This window comes from Paroedura picta, chromosome 2 (assembly GCF_049243985.1).
Source record: "Paroedura picta isolate Pp20150507F chromosome 2, Ppicta_v3.0, whole genome shotgun sequence".
Taxonomy (NCBI): domain Eukaryota; kingdom Metazoa; phylum Chordata; class Lepidosauria; order Squamata; family Gekkonidae; genus Paroedura; species Paroedura picta.
The window spans coordinates 4,030,684-4,054,306 of NC_135370.1; the positions used below are offsets into that span (position 1 = coordinate 4,030,684).

Genomic DNA, 23,623 nt, shown 5'->3' on the forward strand with positions numbered 1-23,623 from the left:
ATTCAGGGGTAGTCAAACTGCGGCCCTCCAGATGTCCATGGACTACAATTCCCAGAAGCCCCTGACAGCATGGACATCTGGAGGGCCGCAGTTTGACTAACCCTGAGATATATCATGGATGAGAGAAAAGGCAACGCAGAGTTAGCTTCCAGAAAAAGCTAGTGGTAAAAAGTGGTCTCAAGTGAACTAGAAAAAAGCATAGAAAAAGAAGAAGCAAAAACTGAAGGCTCTCAAATGTGTCTGGAAATCAAGGCATAAATCAGAGCAGTGTGGGGCCAGATCCAATGAGAAATCATCTCTGTGGGAAAGCACTGAGTGGGGCTTTGCATCCAGGTTTCCTGGTCCTAGGGAGTCCAGGCCCCCCTGGTCCTGTCAGACCTTGGAACGGAAGCAGGATAAGCCCTGTCCAGCCACTGGAAGGAGACAAGAGAAAGCGAACGGCCTCCTGCCTCAGGCACCCTATGAGGTCGCCCTAAGTTGGCTGTGACCTGATGGCCAAAAGCAGGGTGATATTCTGCTTGATGCGTAATGCCAGCTGTCACCACAGCCAGGGGAGCTCTGGAGTTCATCTAATTCGCCCCCCCTGCCCAGGCCAGCAGGGCAAGCGAAGCCCTTCCCTCCACAAGAGCAGACTGGGCTGCCCAGCAGTTGTGCCAAAGCAGACAGGGGCCGTGGCTGAGTGGCAGAGCACCTGCGTGGCATGCCGTGGGCCTCAGTCTCAACCCCTGGCACCTCCGGTTTCCAGACAGACAGCTTCAACCTGGATAGACTAATATTCCCACTCCGTGGCAGGCACCCTCATGTGGTCCGGTGGCCGGCAGTGCCTTCAGGATCAGTGCCTTCAGGATCAAAAAGCCCCCTTTTGTTTAAGGACACAGGGGGAGACAGTGGAGGAGATGTGGCACCCTGTTAGAGTTGCCCCCTGACCGGGAGGGCCCCTCCCACCACCACTGATCCTGTTCCATGTTTTTCTCCCACTCATCATGTGTCTGTGCTGGTTTCCCAACGAGCATCCTTCCTGACACCAACCAGAGCACCCCGCGTGGAGCCACGGAGAAAGGAGCCAAGGGGTTGCCCCAGAGAGTTCTCTCCCAATGGCCCCTGGACCCGATAGGCAGGCGGTTGTCGTGACTGTGGGAGAAACGCACATATCACAAGAAGTGGGTGGCAGTGGGGAACATCAAAGGCAACCTCCCGGCCACGTAATTGCAGAGCCACTGTCTCCACCTGAAAACGGTTCCCTGCTAAATGGGATTACGGTTTCACTGCAAAACTGAACTCGGAAAGGAAATGGGATTGTGGAGCATAAAGTGCGTGATTAGCAAAGGGAATGCAGGAAATTGCTGGCAGAAACTGCTTCCCCAGTGGACATTTCTTCTTTTGAGGCTGGGGAGAGTGGTGGCCCCCCCCTCCTTGAAAACGTTGATTATTAGGGTATGGTCTATGATTCCCTGCCACTCTATACTACTCTGTACACCAGGGGTAGTCAAACTGCGGCCCTCCAGATGTCCATGGACTACAATTCCCATGAGCCCCTGGCAGGGGCTCATGGGAATTGTACTCCATGGACATCTGGAGGGCTACATTTGACTAGCCCTGCTATACACTCTGTGCACAGAAGACCACGTGCTCTTATGCTTAACTGACATCCTAGAAGTGACCCTTCCCCCATCCACCATTTAGGGCGGCCTACCTCCAGGTGGTGGCTGGAGAACCTCTGGGGGTCAAAACTGGTCTGCAGGTGACAGAGATCAATTCCCCTGGAGAAAATGGCTAGTCTGGGAGGTGGGCTGTATGGCCCTCCTCAGGCTCCCCCCACAAAATCTCCAGGTATTTCCCAACCTGGAGCTGGCCACCTTACCATCATTGGCTCTTGGAGGAGAAGGTGGCAAAGAGGTGGCAGAAACTACCAAGGTTCCCAGTGGGGGATGGCCATGCCCACCCCCCACTCTCCACCCCCACCCCGTGCAGGAGTCACATGCCTGTAGTTCAATGTGCCCCAGTTATCCATTGCTTAATGGGCTTTGGGTTTTTGTTTCCATTTGAGAGGAACTGAGCAGTCTGAGATACCTGTGCCCTGTTGAGGCAGAGGGAGATCTCAGGACGGGAATACAAATAGGAAATTCTAGAAAGGGGGGGGGAAAAACACTAGGGGAGCATGAGAAATTGCCCCCAAAGAAAGGGTTTGATGATGAAGGTCACTATTCTAGAGGTTCCAGGTACATATCTGGCGAAGAGCTTAGAAGCTGACCTTTTAATGTCTACTTGTACCAAACTTCTTATCAAAGGTGAGGGGTACATGGGAGCCATCTAGATTTGCTTACCAAGTCTTCCCCCAAGGTTTTTGTGTGGGCAGCCTCTTCACCCTTCTTTCAAATTTGTCCACCGTCTGCCCATTAGTGTGATCTGAATATCTTTCTTCACTCCTTTGCCAGTTGTAGGGCTTCCACTGACTATATCATGCTTTCCCCCGTCTTCCCACGATCCTTTGATTTGCTTTCCCCTCCTCCTCTCCTTTTCTTCAGCTTTTGATTCCCCCGGTTTTTCGTATTGCACTGGCCTCGAAAGGAGAGCTCTGCGGCGGTTTGGAAAACGGAGAAGCCAGGATAAAAGCAAAGCTGCCCACGGCCAGCTAACCAGCAAGGCCATGGCTTAGCAGGGAGCTGAGATCCGCCAGACTCCGAGCCACCCGGCCACTCTAGAATTCTCTTTATGTTGACTCCTTCTTCGTGGAACATGTTTTAAACATGGATTCCCAGAGGGCAGGCCTTTCGCCTGGGTGAGCTACGGATTCTGAAGAGGCTCTGGCACACCCCCCGTGGGCATCTCTGCCCGGCTTTGAAAACCCTACGGGGTCTCCATCAGCTGCGCTTTCTCCCACCACCGCGACTGCAGAGGGCATGGTGCCTCTGTTAAATGCCGCCTCCGCATATGGTGCTTCTGCACGAACCCTCTAAATGAGGGCTGCTCTGTGGGAGCGCAGCAAAGTCACTCCGTTACCCGTCTGGCATGGAGGTGCCCTACAGACAGGCTTTGGTGGGCCTGTTAGAGCCCACAGTTACAATCTGGGGCCAAATGCTCGTCTATTCCAATGTCTTTGAGACACTCCTGCTAAGTATTGATATGACAATCTTGCCGTTTTAATAGTGGCAGAATTTTATTTTATCAATCAGGCTGTAATTGTTATTGATTTGGGAACTGGGATTTCATTGTTCGACTCCAGACGTCCAGCCGAAGGAGCTTATGTTGTTCATAAGGGAAAGGCTGCGCTGTCACTGCAAGAAACTGAGAGGTTATGGGAGAAAGGCGCATGCTCACAGGCCTGGATTCATGAAAGTAGCCCCCCTGGGGTCCACAGGAACTTTGACGGGGTCTGCGGCCTTTTTCATCCTGCCTTAATGGACTCAGCCACAAACTATAGTGAACCAGCCGCTTCCTATGCTCCCTTGCCAAGTGTGAGCAAATTCTCCCTGCGTGCCTACTTTGCCTAAAACCGCCTCCTGCCCCTGCCCCCTTCAGTTCTCCTCAAGCCTGCCTGTTAATATGGGGGAGTGTGATGTCACTTCCGGGGGTGTGGCAGAGAGGCGTGACCAGCTGACATCACTTCCGGGGCTCCTCGAAGCCTGAAAAATGATTTCAGGGGCTCCTCCATGGTCAAAAGGTTGAAAAATGCTGAATAAGCCTGAAGTCAGGGCTGGTTGAGTCCAGGCTGAGAAAGGTCATGTCCCCCAAGAGCGCTAGGGTCGGTGGACCAAATCCTGCTCAGTGTCTCTGGCCCCAGAGAGGGGAAACTGGCCTCAACCAGGTCCAGGGCTGGTGGGATTCTTGGTCGACTGAGATCAGGGCCCTGCAGGACAATCAAGTCCACAGGGCCCGTAAAGCAGAGCTATTCCACCAGGCCAATGGTTGTGGCTGGGAAAATAACCCCGAATCTGCCTAACGGCTGCCCTCCCCGGTGAAGCATTGATCGAAACACCAAGGAATAGATCCGAGGAATGAAAGTCAGTCCCAGATTCTTGGAGAAGTGGCAAGATGCTTTGAGTGTTTTAATGTTATTGGAATAGATATTTATGCTTGCGTTGTTATCGACTGGTGTTACCTGCCCTGAGCCTCACAGGAAGGGCCAAAGCACACATCCCTATTAAGCACACAGCTCTTCATTAACATTCAAGGTGTTTAATGTCGGCTGTATTGTGTGCTTTCAGTTACTCCCCTCCTCTTGGATGCTCAGGGCTTAAGAGGGTGACCATCACCTTCCACCTCTGGATTCCCAATTGACACATCAGGCATCCTCTCCGGCCCCACTCCCGTCCCTCAGTAACCCCGTGCATCTGGGATTCCCGAGAGGCACTCCGGCACCGCTTCAGCTCTTGAAGACGGAAGATGTTTCCATCTGGGTCTGTGGGTCCTGGTGTGGGTTGAGAAATCTGAAGTAACTTTTAGAAATAATTACTTCCTGCAAAGGATGCTTGGTTGTGGGCGTGGGTGTGGGGGGGGGGGTTCCGTTGTGTTGGTCTGAAAAGCAATCCCTGTCCTTCCTTCCTCCAGTTCTGATTCCAATTGTGGATAAGCTGGACAGAATTCTTTCCAGAAGTGGCTCTTTGTGTTCTGCAACGTTGCCTGGAGGGACTTCTGAGGCCTTCTTTACCCTGCAGTAATCGGAAGCATGTGCTGCCAGCAATGGATTCCAAAGGGGGCCGCCATTTTCCTGCCTTCCGTTTTTACCACATATTTGTATCAAAAGAAGAACTGCATGTTCTGAGGCAGTAAACCTCTGAATACTAAATGCAGGGAGGTGATGGCCTCAGCTTCTGTGCCCTATTTGTTTACCCTCCTCCAGGGCAACTTTTTGGCCGCTGTGTGGGACAGGAGATGGGACTAGAAGGTCCTCTGCTTGGACCCAGCTGGGCTTTTCATGCGTTCTTCACTCCAATTCAGAACTGAGATGTCTCTGGCCAGCGTTGGAGCTTTCCCTTTGGAGGTGCTGACCTGCAAAACGTTAACAGGGAAATGTGCCGTAGGGTCTGCAAAGATATTGTTGGCGAGGTGTATTCATGGGTGAGTTGTTCCCATGCCTCAGTCAGACTCCAACCAGATTTGATAACTCCTTGGAGTCTTTGCACAGGAGAAGTATAATGCAGCAGTTGGGCTACGAGATACGCTGTAAAGATGCCAGTCTACCCTCTGGTAGCCGGTTTCTGCTGCTCCTTAACAGTACACTAATTTTAGTGGTTTTGAAGGCCCTTTTTCAGAATCCCATAAGGACCCATTAGTGCCCTCAGGAATAAGATCTGCAGGAAAATGTCACTGAGGGTGGCATTGGCTGAGTCAGACCCTAGGTTCCTCTGTGGTAGGACGATCATGTCCTGCCCTTCTTCTATCATTGGGAGTCAGGATGCTGTTCATGGTGATCCCTGAAGATTGCCTACACAGGCACTGACCAGGCCCAAGTCTGCCAAGGTTGAACAAGATGACTGTATGATAAGCCTGACAACTGGGATTGCCAGCTACCCTCTCATGGCAGGCAAACTCTCCCACATGCTCCACAGCAGGGGTAGTCAAACTGCAGCCCTCCAGATGTCCATGGACTACAATTCCCAGGAGCCCCCTGCCAGCATTTGCTGGCAGGGGGCTCCTGGGAATTGTGGTCCATGGACATCTGGAGGGCCGCAGTTTGACTACCCCTGCTCCACAGCATTCCCACAATGAAGTGGCAGAGGAAACATGGGGGAGGGGGAAATGTTGCACAATTTGGCAACGTCACTTCCTGGTGAAGACCCAGAACTGACATCTTCACGGTGAGCGATGCTCTGGGAATCCCCCCAGTCTTTCTGGTTTCTACCACAGAGATTGGGGGGGGGGTATTCCTAGAGCATCGCTCAACATGCTGAAATCACTTCCAGAACTTCACCAGCTGATCACTTCCAGCATTTGTTTGCGCCTGAGTATCTGGGATTGACCTGCAGTGAGTTTTTTTTTTCATAGTGAGCAAGAAGATGATTAAGTAGTAATGACTGTGAGTTACAAACAAGCTAAAAGGGAATGAATAAAACAAAATAAAGCAAAACATTCAGGAGCACTGTTGGTAGCCTCTGCTGATCAGATGCCATCTTGGCCCCTCCGTTGGTCTTCACCAGGAAATAATACTGCAGTGCTGCATGCCATGCTCCACCCCCAAAGGGGAGGGCTGAGCACTGGGTAGGCCTGGCATTCCTCTCCTTGCTCCTTCTAGATAGGGAGCAGCTCCACGTGGTCTTGGGCTGAGAAAGGTCTTTCCCAGGCCTGATCCTCGAGTTCCTTTTGACTGACGATATCTGGGGCCTTTTGCTTATAAAGCCAGCACTGATCTATGGCCTGTCTACGTTTCTTTGATTCCTTCCTCCTGCAAAATCAAAGCCACCACGTTCTCCTTGGGTTGCCCTGTCCCTCCAGGTAGCCTGTTATGAGTTTCATTGCATGTTTCAGCAACATGCCCACATGTCTTCCAGTGTGACCCAGAAGTGATGTGGGCATATCAAGGTTTGGGGGCAAAGACTCTATGGTAGAATTAGCTTCTACCACAGAGTTTTTGCCCCAAAACTGGAGTGTGACCCCAATATGCCTACATCTATTTTGGATCATGTTGAAGTGACAGAGGTACATTGTTGAAATGTTGGGTGCTCCTCTCTTGTTTTGGGGATAATTCCTCCACACCCATAAACTGGCCAGCTGGTGAGGCCTGGCAGAATGAGCTCCCCACCCCTTTTGGGGGGTCTGGCACCCCTATGACCTACTTGGGGAAGAAAAGCTCTCTCCTGTGATCTCTTGGCTTGATCTCTTGGCTTGATTCAAATTTAACGTGAACCACGGTTTATTTTAACCGAGGCGAATGCGTGAAACCCTAGGTTGCCTTGACAAATGGTGGTTTCATTTCTTCCCTCCTGCGGTGCTTGGAGAGCCTCCCAAAGAACAAACAGGGGCGTTTGCCCTCACCCAAAGCCATAGCTAAGACTTTCTGGGGTTCATAAGCTAACTTCTGATCCTGGTGGTTTGGTGGAATCTTACTAAATAGAGGACCAAGATTTGAATTCCTGCTCTGCCATGGCAGCTTGCTGGGTGACCTTGGGCCAGTCAAACAGTCTCAGCCTAACTTATCCCATACAGTTTTTGTGAGAATAAAGCAGAGGAGAACAATGCAAGCCCCTTTAGGCCAAGAAAGCAGGGTGAAAACAAAGTGAATGAATTAACCACGCAGGTAGTGGTGATGGAAAAGGAGTCCCGGAAGTGATGTCAGCTGGCCATGCCTCCCTGCCACACCCCCGGAAGTGACATCACCACCCACAGTAACAGCCAGGCTTGAGGACTGAGGGGAGGAGAGGCAGGAGGCGGTTTCAGGAGGGAGGAGGCGTGCAGAAACCACAGGAGAGCTCACATGTCCAGGAGCAGTGGAGGGGCCCTAGTTCCCTAGCCTGTTGCTGTGTGCGTTAATGCAAGAGGGGAAAGGCCACAGATCCCCCCCCCTCCCATGAGCTCCCGCAGACCCCTGGTTGGGAATTCCTGCTTTAAGCTTTTCTAGACCAGAGACATTCAGAGGCCTGCTTCTGCAGAGCCATCCAGGAATTCCTGAACTGAAGAGGGGCCAATTTGTTTCCTGCAGCTTTAGAGACAAGGACTAGGAGCAGTGGGTTCAGATTACAGGAAAGGAGGTTCTGCTGAAATATTAGAACGCATTTTCTGACGGGGAGGGCTGTTTTTGGACGGAACATGCTGCCTCGAAGGGTGGTGGAGTCTCCTTTGTTGGAAGTTTTTGGGAGGCGTTTGCGTGAGCATCTGTCAGGAGTGTGTGAGAAGGTGGGGGGGCTGGACTAGATGGTCCTTGGTGGTCTCTTCCAGCTCGGTGTGGTTCTGATTTCATGCAGTGTTGACTGGGCCATGGTTCTGCTGCAGGTCCATGAAGATATTAGGTAGGCATCAGGGTTGTGTTCTTCGGTCACATTATGAGGACTCTTGGAAGTGAACAAGAGAGCCTTGCCCAGCAACAAAGGTGGCATGGACATTGGGTTCTACTTCTAATGTCGGTGTCAGGAAATGAGTGTGATCAGACTCTGGAAACCCTTTTCTGTAGCTGCTACAGAAGTTCTCTTGCTCCTAAGACAAGGCTGGGAGGTTTTTGTGAATTTACTGAGCTGACAGATGTTTCCAGCATTAGACACTTGAACATATTTCTGCAGAGCAATTCATATCTAGGGTTTTCCGCCCGTTCTAGTGGCACATACACATGTAGTTTTAATAACTGCCTATAATTCCTGAGCGTTGTGTCACCCCGTTGCCTGTGTGGCAGTTGTTTGTGCAATGTGTGTCAGGCACAGGTTCACGTTTCACTTCATTGGCCTTACAAATTGTCAGCCGATTGTTTTGTTTTGTTTGCATTTCAGCTTGTGTGAGAGATGCTGAGCAGCTGGATACAGTTTTTTTTTTAACTGTTCCAGAGTTTAAAATGTGAATGAGTCAATTTCTCCATTTCTGGGCATACAACCCAAAGTTATTTAGGCCAAATATTCAGCTATTCTGTGCCATTTCTTCTGTGCCATTTTAGGCCAGGGCCCCCAACATGAAGAAGAGTTGGCTTTTATACCTTAACTACTCGAAGGAGTCTCAAAAGAGCTTACATTTGCCCTCCCTTCTTCTCCACACAACAGACACCCTGTGAGGAGGGTGAGAGAGCCCTGACAGAACTGCTCCATGAGAACAGGACTGTGACGAGCCCAAGGTCTCCCAGCGGGCTGCATGTGGGGCAGGAGCGGGGAAACAAGCCTGCCTCCCCAAACTAGAAGCCGCCGCTCTTAACCAACACGCCAAGCTAGTTCCCCAATGACACCACTCCTGGGGCCCACCAAGCGCCTTGAGAAAGTGGACGAAGCTTGGGGCAGCTTTTCCTCAAGGGGGCTTTTGCCTGAAATCTTGAAGAGTTGCTGTGAGTCTTGTGTGGACTGGACCATGGAAACTTTGATTCCTGGCGTGTTGTGTTTGGTTCTCCCTGCCCACCACCCCTCGTCGGGATTCCAAAAGTGCCTGCAGGATCAAAAGGCCGGGGGGGGGCGGTCCCTGCCCCACACTCCTCCTCCCCACTTGGTGGCTGCACCATCTTGCAACAACTCGCATCTGTAGTAACTGCTGCAGGTTAAACCCCACAGTGTGTGGCTTCTGTACTTCAGCATAGAAAGGCTTTCCAGGCAGGAGGGTTGTGGGCAGGGAAATGGGGGGTATTAAGTTGTGGGTCAGGGGTAGTCAAACTGCGGCCCTCCAGATGTCCATGGACTACAATTCCCATGAGCCCCCGCCAGCAACAAAACCCCTGTGTACTTTGCTCTTGGTTGCAACCCACCAAGCCTTGAGTGAGCCACTGTGTTGTTCTGTCCTAAGGAGAGTTACACCATTCAAAGCTTTTTGACTGCTTGGATTTAGAAAGATGTAATTCTGTCTTAACCAAGCTCCGGTCACCTGTGTACATTCGAGACCTTGGCAATGAGGAGGAATACAAGAGAGCCACCCTGGGGTAGCGGCTAAGAGTGGCGGCTTCTAATCTGGAGAGCTGGATTTGATTCTCCACTCTTCTTCCACATGCAGCAGCTGGGTGACCTTGGGCTCATCACAGTTCTGTTAGAGCTGTTCTCACAGAACAGTTCTGTCAGAGCACTCAGCTTTACCTCCCTCACCGGGTGTCTGTTGTGCAGAGAGGAAAGGAAGGTGATTGTAAATCACTTTGAGACTCCTTCGGGTAGAGAAAAGCGGCATATAAGAAACAACTTTTTTCTAAAATGTACATCCTTATCCATTGTTGTTCCTCTATATACTTCTGAAACAGCCTAGGGGGTGGGACATGTCCGGCTGTCCAAGTTGGAATAGGGCCCATCAGGGTGCAGCCAGCTTCGCCCTGATTGGCCCTGCCCCTACGGTTCCCGCCCTCCATCCCTGGACTCTAGCCTCTTTACTCTCAGACGCCTCAGTGCCTGGAGCCAGCAGCAGGGAAGGGGAGAGGCCCTGGGCAAAGAGTCATGGTGGAGGGCCTCCTAACGAGGGCCTCTTGGCCTGCTAGGCTGGGCCTGTTGATGAGGGCCTCCCGGCTTGCTGACTGTTCGTTAAGGACTGCTAAGGAGCTCTGTCTCGGCCCTGCTAACAAGCTGCCCAGCCCCCGCCCGCCCCACTTGATCCGGCTGCGAGCTGCGGCCCAAAGCCACCTTAAGCTGCCTGGCCAGGGGCCAGGGGAGGGGGCCCTTTCAGGGCCCGTTCTTAGGAACGAGCTTTGAAGCTAGTCTTATTATAAAGTACAATGAAAATATGCTCAAAATCTTTAGATATGTATATATGTGTGTGTGTGTGTGTGTGTGTGTGTATTTAATTATCAACTTCCACTAAATAAAAATTCTTCCCAATGTGAGTATAATGAAATGTATATTGTGGTGAGATACAAGTATAGTTATCTTGATAATCTCTAGACTTTAAAGAAGAAATCTGTTTCAAGGAACCAAATGGGGTGTGTGGGGGGGGGAGTCTCCGCTAATGAAAGGTTTGGGGTTATAGAGATGATTTGCATAAATGCCCTAATATGGAATGCTTCCATCTCAGTGGCCTTTTTCTAGCTTTTTACATTAATATAGGTAATGATGCTACCCAGCAAATTACCTGGAGCTTGTTTGAATCCCAGGTTGAAAGAGGGTCATCTGGTCTTTGTATCCGCTGAGATGCATGTCGGCTGATGAGATGCAAAGTGTGCTAAATGGATGCTGTGTTAATGGTGACTAATGATGGGCACTGCTGAAAGTTACGGGGATAATGCCTGTGATCACACAACTAATGAATTATAGCCATTATGAAGATACTCCCGACAACATTTCAGCGGCATCCAGAATTATCTGGTTTCTTTCCTCCTTCCATCTCCCCACATTTCCCTAAAAGCCGGTCATTTGGTGGAAATGTAATAAGAGGTACTATGAAGAGTGTCATCCATTTAGGATAAAGAGTCTTCAGGTAGGGCCTGGAGTTCTCCCAGAAATGACCTCTGGACTACAGAGATCATTTGCCCTGGAGGAAATGGCTGTTTTAGGGGAGAGTCTAGGAGAAAGAGAAGTCCTAGATAACATCACACCCTGAAATCTAGAGAAAGAATCAAGGAGGAAAAGACACCCTAGATGACACCATATCTTGTACTCACCAATCTCCACCATAGAATCACAGAATCATAGAGTTGGAAGGGGTTATGCAGGCCATCTAGTCCAACTCCCTGCTCAACGCAGGATCAGCCCTAAGCATCCTAAAGCATCCAAGAAAAGTGTGTATCCAACCTTTGCTTGAAGACTGCCAGTGAGGGGGAGCTCACCACCTCCTTAGGCAGCCTATTCCATCCCACAAACTCTCCAGGAATTTCCCAGGCTGGAGGTGGCATCCTACATTCACTGTCTGATCTTGAATATTCATGTTAGCCATGGACAGAGCCTTCAAATGGGGCCAGGTTGCTTCTTTTGTGCTTACAAATGTTATGAACATATCCTAATAATGTTATGGACTTTACCTAATTTGTAAGATAAGACTTACACAATTACAAAAACCATTTGTTGTTCCAGTGGATTTCCCGAGGTTAGAGGATGGTGTTTCTATGCATGAAGATTTTGGAGAAGACGCTGAAGAGGGTGAGTATGGCTCTACGACTCGCATTACACATGGCAGGCTCAGGGATGAACTTCTATTCCTCCCAATCTCTGCAGACGAATCACAACATTTGTTTTTTGATTTTGAATTTGCCCTTCCCCAAAGGCTTAAGACTAGTTTGAACCTTAGAGACAGGGTGAATCTTCCATTGTTCCAACTTTCATTCCCCTTTAAGCTATTCTTCAGCACCTTGACCATGAGTTATAGTTAATGCACCCACAATCTGTGTACAGTGTATATATGATTGTTCTTTGTATGTGTGTTGTATAATTCTCATTTTACAGTCAACACTAGTACCGTTGAACATGTGACACAAACCCCACATCTGCCCAGGCATTGTTCCCTGGCTTCCATTGCAAAGGGAATGTGCATTGGCTCTTTCTTACCAACAGAAGTATGCTCATACGTGCAGGACATGTATAAAATGTACACCTTAAACATGTGAATAGGGATAATGACACCCTGCTACTCAAGCATGCAGTGCAGCCTTTCTCAGCTTCTGTATTTTATACAGCACGTATTAACAATAACATACCATTCTATTAACAGCCCCTAGTAATAATAGTAACAGCCACCTGGGAGTGGCGGGAAATACATCGAAATATAATAATAATAATAATAACAACAACAACAACAGCAGCAGCAGCAGCAACAACAACCCCCCCACCCCCACCCCCAAATCCTTAGTCTACACACTGCACAAAAAGACAATGTTAAATTCTTTCTTTGCAGGTTAACTCTTCTTCCCAGATAAAAAATGATGTCAGGGAAGCCCCTTGGGGAGGCCGCTTCAAGCCAACTAGTCCCACTGGAAATGATTTTTAAGTTCACAATGCTGTGAACTTATTACAACCCTCAGAAATGTGAGAAAAAAGATACCCAAAAAATTCTGTTGCAAGAGGCCCATTTAATATTTTGTCTTCATACAGTTAGCCCTCAGGGTATAAACCAAAAGTCAGATCTAGTGTTTGTTTATATGGGGTGGGAGCCTACAGTATTTGGATGGGAGGCAATTTTATGTGGTTGTCTATATGTTAAGTTTGGTGCAGTGTGAGTGGAAATCTTTACATAAATACGCCGGGGTTGGCCAAGGGCATTCCAACAGCTGCAAAGACTTAGATTAGCTACAGTATTTATTTATTATTTATTGTATTTCTACTCTGAGGCTCAGAGTTACATCACTGTGTTGTTTGAATGTCAAGACTAGACATTATGCTTCAAGACATTCTTATGCAAAGCTGTGGTCCACTGAACATGAGTATGGACTTCTCTTACCTTCTCACGGGGTGAGGTGCTCTGGTAGCACCTGGATTGCTCTTGCTTGTCAACGTTATGAAAATATCAAGAGGTATTTGTGAGTCCTGTTGACTTCAAAACAGTAAACAGACTGGGAGCTTTCTTGGTTATCCCTTGTTGATAAGAGGACCGTACCTTTCTGAACATCAACAGCCAGGAATGTTTCAACAGCCAGGAATATTGACTCCATGGAAAATTTCCACCAGTCAAAAAATTTGCAAAGAAAGAATTTAACGAAGGCTTTTTGTGTAGTGTGTGGACTAAGGATTTGAGGGGTTCTTATGGATGACTGTTAATGTAGCGGTATGTTATTTGTTGATGCATACACTATGTTTTGAATAAGAATCTCCACTTTTTGTACTCCATTGGGGCCAAGCATACAAAGTGTATTTATTTATTTAGTGTATGGCATGTGCATAATACAGCCAGGTGATTCTAAGATTTTCCAGCTGCCAGGTAAGAGACATTCGGAGGTGGCTTGCCATGGTCTGCCCCTGCATCATGGCCCTGGTATTCCAAGCGCTAGTCAGAGCTGACCCTGCTTAACTTCCAGGATCCGACAGCATCAGCCTTGCCTAGCCTATGCAGGTTGAGCCATACGTGGAGTGCGTTACTTTGGTGTCTGCAGCCATTTCGATCCATTTCTAGGAGTGCATTACTGGGACGGCTGGGAGACTGAGCTCATTTTAGCAAAGGTCACACTGAAGGATCAGGGAGGGACAGATTCTAGCAGAAATCTTCATATTTTATCACTTTTCTGATAGCTGAGTTGTTATTTTCATTTTTTTTCAACCGAGTACACCATTTTCATTTTATGGCGGGGCCAGCAGTCAATTTTTCAGACCTGCCGGTTCAAGCCGCACTGAGGATTGGAGAAAGCCAGCTTTTTTTCACTCAAGCTTGCTCAAGTCCCTCTCTTGCTGCCGCACGGCTTGGCCCCTGCTGATACCATCAACGCCAGTTTAGCCTTCTGAGTGGTCAGAGGAAGATCCCTTCCCCCCTTTCCCACCAGTGGAAAAACTGCTTGGATCCAGCTCTTCGATTCCTCCAGGCCAGTCGACTCTGGTCTGTGCTGGAGCTGCATATTGATAGCAAAGCCTTTGTTTCAATTGTTTACACCAGGGGAAGTCAGACTGCAGCCCTCCAGATGTCCATGGACTACAGTTATAATAATACACTATAATAAATAATTAACATTTTTACATTATTTTATTGTACAGCTCAACTTCTGAGTCTACGCGTTAAGGTTGGGTTGTGTTCCTTTTTTGGTTTTGGTTTTGCATGGACTACAGTTCCCATGAGCCCCTGCCAGCGAATGCTGGCAGGGGTCATGGGAATTGTAGTCCATGGACATCTGGAGGACCACAGTTCGACTACCCCTGCTTTACATGTTTGGTTATTTCTTCCACTTTTCTTTCCATTGGCTCCAATGGGAAGCCTATTTCCATTCCAGCTGCAACCTTTCGGTGTTGTTGTTTTCTATTCAATTGGTAATGAAGTTTTCAGAAAACATACCCCTCACAGGGGGGGTTTGCCTTCCAATTTTCAGAAAAAGGGGCCCCGTTCTGCTTTGTTCCATGGACAAGAGCAAGCAGACAGGGAAATGTTTGGCAGAGTCACCCAAGAAAACAGGTCGGGTGTCAGATTGGGAATGAATAATCTAAAATAATCATGATAAATTAAGCAAGCGTGTAGCTTGCCAGGATCTGTAAAGGGTGCTACTGGCAGAATCACCAGCCCCTCCTCCCGCCCCCTTGCCGATTGCAGCTCCTGCGGCTGTGATTTCTGGGAAGAGCCCAGCACAGCCCCAGGGTGAGGGATTCTCAACCCTTCATTCCCCCGCTGCCTTCCTTCCTTTTTGTTTGTTTACACCACCAAGTCTCAGCCGACTTAAGGTGACTCTGTAGGGTTTTCAAGGCAGGAGACAAACAAAGGTGGCTTGCCATTGCCTGCAATGAAATGTGGAAAGGAGAGAACAATGTAAGCCCCTTGGGGTTAAGAAAGCAAGGTGAAAAGAAAGTGGATGGATGGATGGATGGATGGATGGATGGATGGATGGATGGATGGATGGATGGATGGATGGATGGATGGATGGGTGGATGGATGGATGGTGGTGGAGGAAGATGTCATCACGTCTGTAGCCATCTTACAGTGACCCTGTAGGGCAGGCTTTCTCAACAAGAGTTCCGTGAATCCCTGAGGGTTTTTAACTGCCCTGAATTGGTGGGTGTTAATTAATTTTCATTTTTTTTAATTTGTTGAACATTTATCAGGTGATATGACCATATATGGTCATGTTGAACCACCCACCCCTTCCAAAATGGCCAATGATGAGCCTGGAGAGGGTGAGGGAAAGGGAGGGGCCCCGGGTGGGCGTGTCCACAGCTCTGCTTCCCAACCACATTCTGCATGATTGTGCCACTTCTGGGGTGTCTCGAAGCCTGAAGAAGGCTTCAGGGGGTGCTCAAGGGTCAAAAAGTTGTGAAAGGCTGCTGTTGGGCTTCCAAGACGAGAGAGTGGTTTGCCCTGGCCTGCCTCTGCCTAACAATCCTGGACTTCCTTGGGGTCTCCCATCCAAGGACTAGGCAAGGCTGAGCCTGTTCCGCTTCCAGGATCCGACAAGATCAGGCTAGTTTGGGCTATCCAGAGCTTCCTGGTGCTTTATAACAGGGGTAGTCAACCTGTGGTCCTCCAGATCTTCATGGACTACGAACATCTGGAGGACCACAGGTTGACTACCCCTGCTCTATAGGACGTCTGCATTCACGATTCCAGCGCCATGCAATATTAAAATGATGCCACTTGGTATCAAGCAACAACAAGTGCAGCACTTGCTTTTATTGCCCTCCCCCAGATGCAGCCAACACATTTCCTTCTGCATCTCCTCCTCCCTTCCCAGGGCTATAGAGTTGTCCAGGATGGGCCACTCAAATGTTGGCCTCTAGGCCCTTGAGGAAGTGCCAGAGGGCAGTGCAAGCCAAGCGGAGCTGTTGTGGGTATTGAGTCAAAGCCATCCCTGAGTCATTGAGCGAGCAGTACGAATCTAGTGCTTTGGAAAGACACACCCGTGAGCGCAGGAGCTGAGTAGCCGTGCCGGTCAGAAAAACTCCAGAACTTTATTTGCTGACACATCCTCTCCTCCTGCTCTCTCACTCCCATGAACAACCAACCAGACATGAAAATAACAGATATATCCAAAGATAATTAAATATCCTTATTTCTCTTTGACGAAAAAGAGTTGGTTTTTATACTCTACTTTTCTCTACCTGAAGGAGTCTCAAGTGGCTTACAATCGCCTTCCCTTGCTCCCCTCACAACAGGACACCCTGTGAGGTAGGTGCAGCTGAGAGACCTCTGACAGAACCACTCTGGGAGAACAGTTAGGACTGTGACTAGCCCAAAGTCAACCTGCTGGCTGCATGTGGAGGAGAAGCGGGGAATCAAACTTGGCTCACCAGATCAGAGATCGCCACTCTTAATCACTACACCAAGTTCGCTGCTTCTCCTCCTCTTCCTCTTCCTCCTCCTCTAATTTGGGTGTAGAGCAGTAATATGAACCAAAGTGCAAACAGTCCATGTATACAAATAGTATCATTCAAATGTTGATTTGGATTGAAGCTCAGAGGCAAAAACAGGCTCAGTGACTACTTTATTTCCAGATTTTTGGGTCAAATACGACAGGTTACCCAGATTGTTGTTCTTGTTTTGAATGTTATTCTTCTTCAGAGGCCAATCGCAATATTAAAGTTCATAACAATTCAGTTTTCGAAGGGATCTGTGACCGCTAACTTACAGAGCCTCAAACACTTTTTAAAATTAGTGCCCCAAACCGGTGCGAAAAGGACATGAAATGAAAATGCCTTTTTTGTGTGTTTGTTTTGCGGGGTCTGATCCATTATGTGCATGCCTAATCCGTGCAGCTGCGAATCTGAACTTAAAACTGGTTAGATTGGCAAAAGCAACCCGATTTCATCTGATGAGCCCGAGCACTCCTGTATGGGCTGTTGGAACATCTGTGTCTCAATAACAGCTGCGTCAGTTGGCCAAGATGGCTTTGGGCAAGCTTTGACTTCATAATGGAATGGTTAACTAACTTCTGCACGGCACCGTCAGCTGTGGTGTAAATGCAGAGCTGGTTCCCTCTGACTGTCCGGGGAAGTGGCATCCATGCTGCACAGGCATCCTCAGAGAGAAAATCCAAATCTGTTTCCTGGAGAGAAGAACGCCCCACACTCCGCTTTTGGATCATGAAGAAGAAGAGTTGGGTCTTAGATGTCACTTTTCCCCACCCGAAGGAGTCTCAAAGCGGCTTACAGCCTTCTCTTCCTCTTGCCTCAACAAGATAGATTCAGGTATGTAGCCATGTTGGTCTGAAGAAGCAGAACAAAATCTGAGCCCAGGGGCACCTTTAAGACCAACCAAGTTTTATTCAGGGTGGGAGCTTTCGTGTGCAGGCACTCTTCCTCCGACAAAGAAATATGCAGCTTTCAGCGTTCCGCAGGACCTGCAAAACGGAGCTCTTCCGCCAGGTCTATGGTTGTGGCTGGGGGTAGTGAGGAAGATCGGAAGGGGGGGGGCTGGTGTACTCAGCAATCAATTGTCATCATGACCCTCTTTATTTCCCCCTAGAGTTTTAGGAGGGGGGGGGGAGTTTTACTGCCATGTTGTTCTATTTTTATTGTAATTTTTGCTGTCCGTTTTAATGGGGTCTTAATGGTTTTACTGGACATTTGTAACTGACCACAAGCCTGTTCCGGGAGTGGCAGGCAATAATTAATAATAATAAAAACAATAATAGTTGTTGTAGTAGTAGTAGTAGTAACAACAACAACAACAATAGAGTTTGTTATTCTGGCAAGGATTATTTCTTCTTCATTATGTTGCATACTTGTTGGATATCTTCATGAGGCTGTTTACTAATTTACTCTCTCCTTATAACTGTACTCTGAGGATTCCTAGTTCATTGGAGAATTACGCAGACACACGAAATCTTACACCTTGAATAAAGCTTTGTTGGTCTTAAAGGTGCCATTGGACTCAAATTTTGTTCTCCCTACAAAAGATACCTTATGAGGTAGGTGGGGCTGAGCGAGCTCTAACAGAACTGCTCTGCGAGAACGAGAATGTGTCTAGGCCGGGGTCACCCAGCTGGCTGCATGTGGAGGAGCAGGGAATCAAACCCAGCTCGCCAGATCAGAGGCCACTGCTGTGAACCCCTCCAGCACACTGACCCTCGTGACCATTCCATTGCTAGCCTATCCCTGGCTTGCATACGCCTCAAGTTCATCTGACAGATTTGGCACGTCATGAAAAGTGACTGGTGTTGTATAGGGGAAGTTATTATAGGGAAAGGGCACCTGGCTGTTGAACCCATAAGCAGTTCTGTGTTTTTTCTTTTTTCCTGGTTACCCTAAATACAGAGACATTACTTTCCTTCAAATGTAAGTGATCAAAAAGAACAAAAACAGAACTGCTGACTTGTAAAATTGGAGGCAAATTAGCTGTGGGCCCTTTGATCACTCACAGATGCCCGGTCCGTGCTTGATGGTGGGGTGGGGCTCTCCTGCCTTTCTTGAGCACAAAAGCGGAAGCCGAGAGTTATTCTGCGGAAAGGAGGAAGAATCAGACAGCCTGTGAGAACCTTGCAGGGAGGTCGCATCCTGGAAGGGGCTGCAATGACTTTCCTGCCTGCCTGTGGGCTGGATACCTGCTTGCATCTCCTGGAGCCCATCATTCTCTGCAGTGGGGGGATGAAGCAGCTCATCTCCTCACTTTATCTCCACAACTCTTATCTGGGAGTTTAGACGGAGGGTGTGGATCAGGCTGGAGATCAGCTAGGAAGCTGACAGTGCAGAGCGGGGATTCGATCCGGGGCCTCCTAGCTGATCTCCGGGGCCTCCCAGATCCCAGCTGGATGCTCTGACCACTCCACCAGAGGCCTGCGGGAACCTTCAGAATTTGGACACAGGGCAACGGGCACCATCATCAGAAGGGATGGCCCATGAGGTGGATCCAGCCACAAAATGTCGGAGAACAGGGCCTAATTGTATTTCTTCAGCAGTCTACGCTCCAGGTGATAGGATGCCTCTTAATCTGAACAGCCAATCAGAGCCCCTGATGGGCACAATCTCTACTTAGCCACAACCACTTTATAAGCGCATTTGGTGGGCTCCAGAAAAGGTGCCAGGAGGTGCCGTGTTGGGGACCCCTGCACTACGCCAGGTTAGAGAGTGGATCTCCCATCCAGGAGATCTGATTTTGAAGTCCCACTTCTGGACTGAGTCACCTTGGGCCAGTTGTTGTTTCCCAAGCTCTGTAAAATTATAACAAGGTTTTCCCCCAGTTGAGTCTTGGACCTGTAATAGCTCTGTTGCAAAGAGAAACTTGGAATGGGGGAGGAGGAGGAGTCCCTTGCCCTAGTGTTGCAGGTGCAATGATGTGGAACCCCTGGCCACTTTCTGTTTTGTTGTGCAAACATGGTTTGTTTGTTTGTTTGTTTGTTTGTCTGTCTAGGCCAACCTTCTCTAGCATCAGACTTGGGCCAGCTGACAATGGAAATTCAAAACATAAACTATAAGCCATTTACATTTAAAGCAATCGGTTCCCACAAGGGAGCCTCTTGTGGGGGCTGGCGTTAAGATGGTGCACAAGTCTGAAAACCTCCTCCTCTCCCTTCACCTTTTAATGCCTTGCTTCTCTTCTGCTGCAGATTACTTAGGCCTAGACAAGAATGGCTCGCTGTTTGCCACCAACTCTCCCCTGACCCCCAAGATGGACAAGGAGAAGAGCTGGCTGTACACCCTGGACCCCATCCTCGTGACCATCATCGCCATGAGTTCGCTGGGGGTGCTCCTGGGCGCCATCTGTGCCGGCCTGCTGCTTTACTGTACTTGCTCCTACACGAGCCTCTTCTCCCGGAGCTCCACGACTTTGGAGAATTACAACTTTGAGCTTTATGACGGCATCAAGCACAAGGTCAAAATGAACCACCAAAAGTGCTGCTCTGAGGCATGACTGATTGCACCGGAATTTCATTTGACATTTCATTCCGGCATGAGTGGCTGCTGAAGATTACTTTTTATATGGAACCCGAACGCCATAATCTCACACAGGCCGGTGCTGGAATACTGAAGTGGGGAGGGGGCGTCACGGAGAGCCCTGTCGGGGGGAGCGGGAAGAAGGAGGAGGAGGCAAGCATAAACTTTCGACGAGAGGGTCACAAATGGGCAAGAACCTCTGGCTCGTTGCTTGAATGGGGACCGGACTGGGGTGCCGGGAGGAGCTCCGTCAGGATAGTTTTTTTCACGTCTTTTACGAGTGACTCAGTTCTGCAACAGTCAGAATGTTTGGTTTGCATTTAAGGAAGTGAGAAACAAAATGTTGACCATGATTTCCCACTTCCTTTTCTCAAATGGAACGGCTGAGAACCCCCTCCCCCTTTGGTGTCTCGGGAAGTTAAACCGAATGATCCACACACAAGCCCCTCCTCCCCCAATCTGGTTTGTCACCATTCTGAAAAGGCTCCTTGATTTTAAAATATTTGTTCTATGATGTAGGTAACACAAACCCAGCGAGCTGCTCCCCCCCCCCACAAGTGAAAGCCTATTGATACTCCCCCCCCCATCTGGAGGGGAGGAGAGGCGAATGAGACCAGAGGGTCAAGGGGACCAGCTGCTGCTTTCTTCCCAGATTACAAAGTGAAAGAGGGAGGCACACCTGAGGTGTGAATTAAAAAATCCCCAGCTAAACACCTCCTTGAAAGAAGGAGAAGAGCCTTAAAAATGATTTGTGAATAAGAGCCATTTATTAAATCCAGACTTTGGATTGAAACAGCAGAGGCCTTCTTCTTAAGGGCCCTTCCCCCCCCCCCCCGTTTTACTTTCCTTTATGTTCCTTTTTTCCCTTCGCTTTTTAAAAATCCTGTTCTTTTCTCCCCACAAACAAAAGACACAATTATGAGGTGCCCAAGTCCTCAAGAGATGGTTTTTTGTCTGCTTGGAGAGGCCGACAAGGGCCCCTGCTCTCTTGGGCGAGGTTGTGGTCTCTCCGTTGGTGGGAGGGGAGGGAGGGAGAAGCGAGGGGTGATCCAGGCCACGTGGACCCTCCCCTCCCTCTTCTGACGGGCGGGATTTAATCTCTTGGTTTTTAAGCACTAAGGGCTTCATCCTGCGGGGCCACACAGGTGGTGCACGGACCTCAGTCGAACACTCTGCCGCTCGCTGGCGGCCAGAGCCATGTGCTTGTGTTTTGCAGAGTTGGGCCCTTGGCCACAAACCGACCTGTGCTGTGCTTTGGGGCCCGGCCGGAGTGAAGCGGATGTTCTTGTGTGGCTGTTGAATCCAGCTGCTGCCCGTCTCCTCGGCCCTTTGGAGGGACGCAGCTGGCTGCTTCTGCAGACCGTTTGTTTTGTGAAGGGTTTAGTGTGCTTTTCTTTCCTTTAATCAAGTGCCTTAGAAATCTATTGCCCCCCCCCCCTCGGCGTAGAGATGTGTGACATATCAACATGAAAAGGGAGGCGTTGGCCCTTTCCCCAGCCCCTCTCCCTTTCCGTCATTCTCCTCTTCACGAAATCTCTACTGAGTAGAGCTCTGTTCTTACAAGTGTCCGGGTGGCTTTCGGAGGCTGTGCCACGCTGGAGGCAGGCTGCGGGCCGGGGAAGGAGCCTTCGTTTCCAGTGCCTTCTCACTCCGCTCTGGGCACTGGCTCTCGAGCCGCTTTCTTCGGAGGGATCCGAGCGGCTGCAGCGGTCTCTGTTGAAGACGGCCAGGACAAGCAGATGGAGTGGTCAGCAGAGCTCCAGACTCCATTGGCCGGGCGGCATCTTGCAGCCGGGTCAAAGCCTTCCTGCCGGCATGATGGTGCAGAGATGCTGGCATGCCATGGAACTTGGGGATGCTGAGCTAACACAGCTGCTGAATATGATCACTCGCTCTCTGGCTCTCTCTTAAGCGCATATGCACTGGTCCGTCAAGGGTGCGGGTCGTTTCACACGTGAACATTTTTTTTCCATGCATACGTTAAGGATTTTTTTTTTCATTGTGCACCTAAGAAATGTCCAGTGGTGCTGTCTTTGCAATGCCTGCCTTTCGTACATGCCCTCTTGTTAGGGAATCGGAATGAGTGGAGGATGCCTCTCAGGAGGGTGCGCACTAGCAGTCCCCATGCGCTGCCCTCTGCTGTGTGGACCAGCTCCTCAAGCCGCCTTGCACAAACTCCCACGTTGCAGACCCACGTTTTCTTTGGGGGGGGATCTTTGGTACTCCCCATCATATGTGCTCCTTGCAGTAAGCTGCACACAGTTTCATGTCCTCCAACCCTTTGGCTTCAGTGTGTTTGACTCTGTCCTTTAGCCAGCAGTTTCTGGGGAGGCCTCAGGAATTCTGCAAAAGCTTATCAGGAATTCCCTGATGAGAAGATGAGAGATGGTGGGTGGGGAAACCTGACCAGCTGGTGTAGCTGGTCTTCCCCATGAGGCACAGCAGCATTGGACGCATAGGTTGGTTATAGCAAGCATGCTCAGTTAACACAGCACAACAGGGCCCCAAGGCTTGGTGCATACTAGTGTTGTGTGCTGCGTTTTCCGAATCGGCCACTCTGGGTCACTCTCACCGCGGTGAGGGGGTGGCTGCGGCAGCCCAGAGCGGCTGATTCGGAAAATGCGGCACACAACACTAGTGCATACCCGCAGAGTGACCAATGGCATGCCCCGCCCATCACAGAAGCATTCCGCACACATTGGACAATGCCTTTTCAATGTCCTTTTGCAGCTGGATTCTCCTGTGCGGAACAGGAACACCTACTTATGCAGTGCACGGAGAGTGCATTATCGTATAGCGCCCCTTTTCTGTTTTCCTGCTGGAAGAAGGACCCGGACTCACCCCACTCAGCAGGCAGAGATTGATGGCTTTCCCAAATCAAAGTCAAAGCTTGAGCCATGTAGATCAGTGGTCCCCAACCTTTTTATCACCGGGGACCACTCAACGCCTTTTACTGAGGCCCGGTGGGGGGGGGGTAGTTTACTCCTCTACTCTCAGCCACTGCCCTAACGCTCTCTGATCGCTATGGTAATGTTTAAACATCCCTTCAAAATAAGATACAGACACACCACAACAATGAAGTGTGTTGTAAAGGGATGGGGGGGATGAAGTAAAGGGCCGGGGGCGGGGGGAGAAGGCGTCCTTCGGGGCCCACCTCCAATTAGTCGAAGGACCACATGTGGTCCGCAGCCCACAGGTTGGGGATCGCTAATGTAGATGACTCTGGGATGCCTGTGTCAGTGCTTGTTATCACAGTCTTCATTCAGACCGCAAAGGCGTCTCTCATTGGTGGTAGCCTAATCAGGAGGTGTGGCCAGTGGGATTCCCAGCCCTACACTGGCAAATGCCAAGAGGTTTGGGGAACGGTGCCTAGGGAGGGTGGAGTTTCAGAAGGATATAATATCCAGGTCATACTTAGGGTTGCTAATCTCCAGGTTGTTGCTGGAGATCTCTTGGGACTGACCTCCAAGCAACAGAGATAAGTTAACCTGGAGAAAATGGCCTCTTTGGAAGGTGAACCCTGTTTGTATGCCCCACTGAAATGCCTCCCCAAACCTTGCCTTCTTCAGGCTCCACTCCCCAAACCTTCCAAGTATTTCCCAACC

At 49.5% G+C, this 23,623-nt stretch overlaps 1 protein-coding gene across 2 annotated transcripts in view; it reads left to right on the forward strand.

The window, feature by feature from the left end:
• Positions 1–23,100, forward strand: part of NRP2 (neuropilin 2) — a 258,365-nt gene extending 235,265 nt beyond the window's left edge. Inside the window, exons 16-17 of one of the 2 annotated variants that reach the window (XM_077319233.1) lie at positions 11,601–11,666; positions 19,691–23,099. In XM_077319233.1, coding sequence (XP_077175348.1) covers positions 11,601–11,666; positions 19,691–19,995 — 371 coding nt within the window. In that variant the 3' untranslated portion in view covers positions 19,996–23,099. Of the gene's footprint in view, positions 1–11,600; positions 11,667–19,690 lie in introns of both variants that reach the window. The other variant, XM_077319236.1, reaches the window with a different exon arrangement.
• The last annotated feature ends 523 nt before the right edge of the window (positions 23,101–23,623 follow it).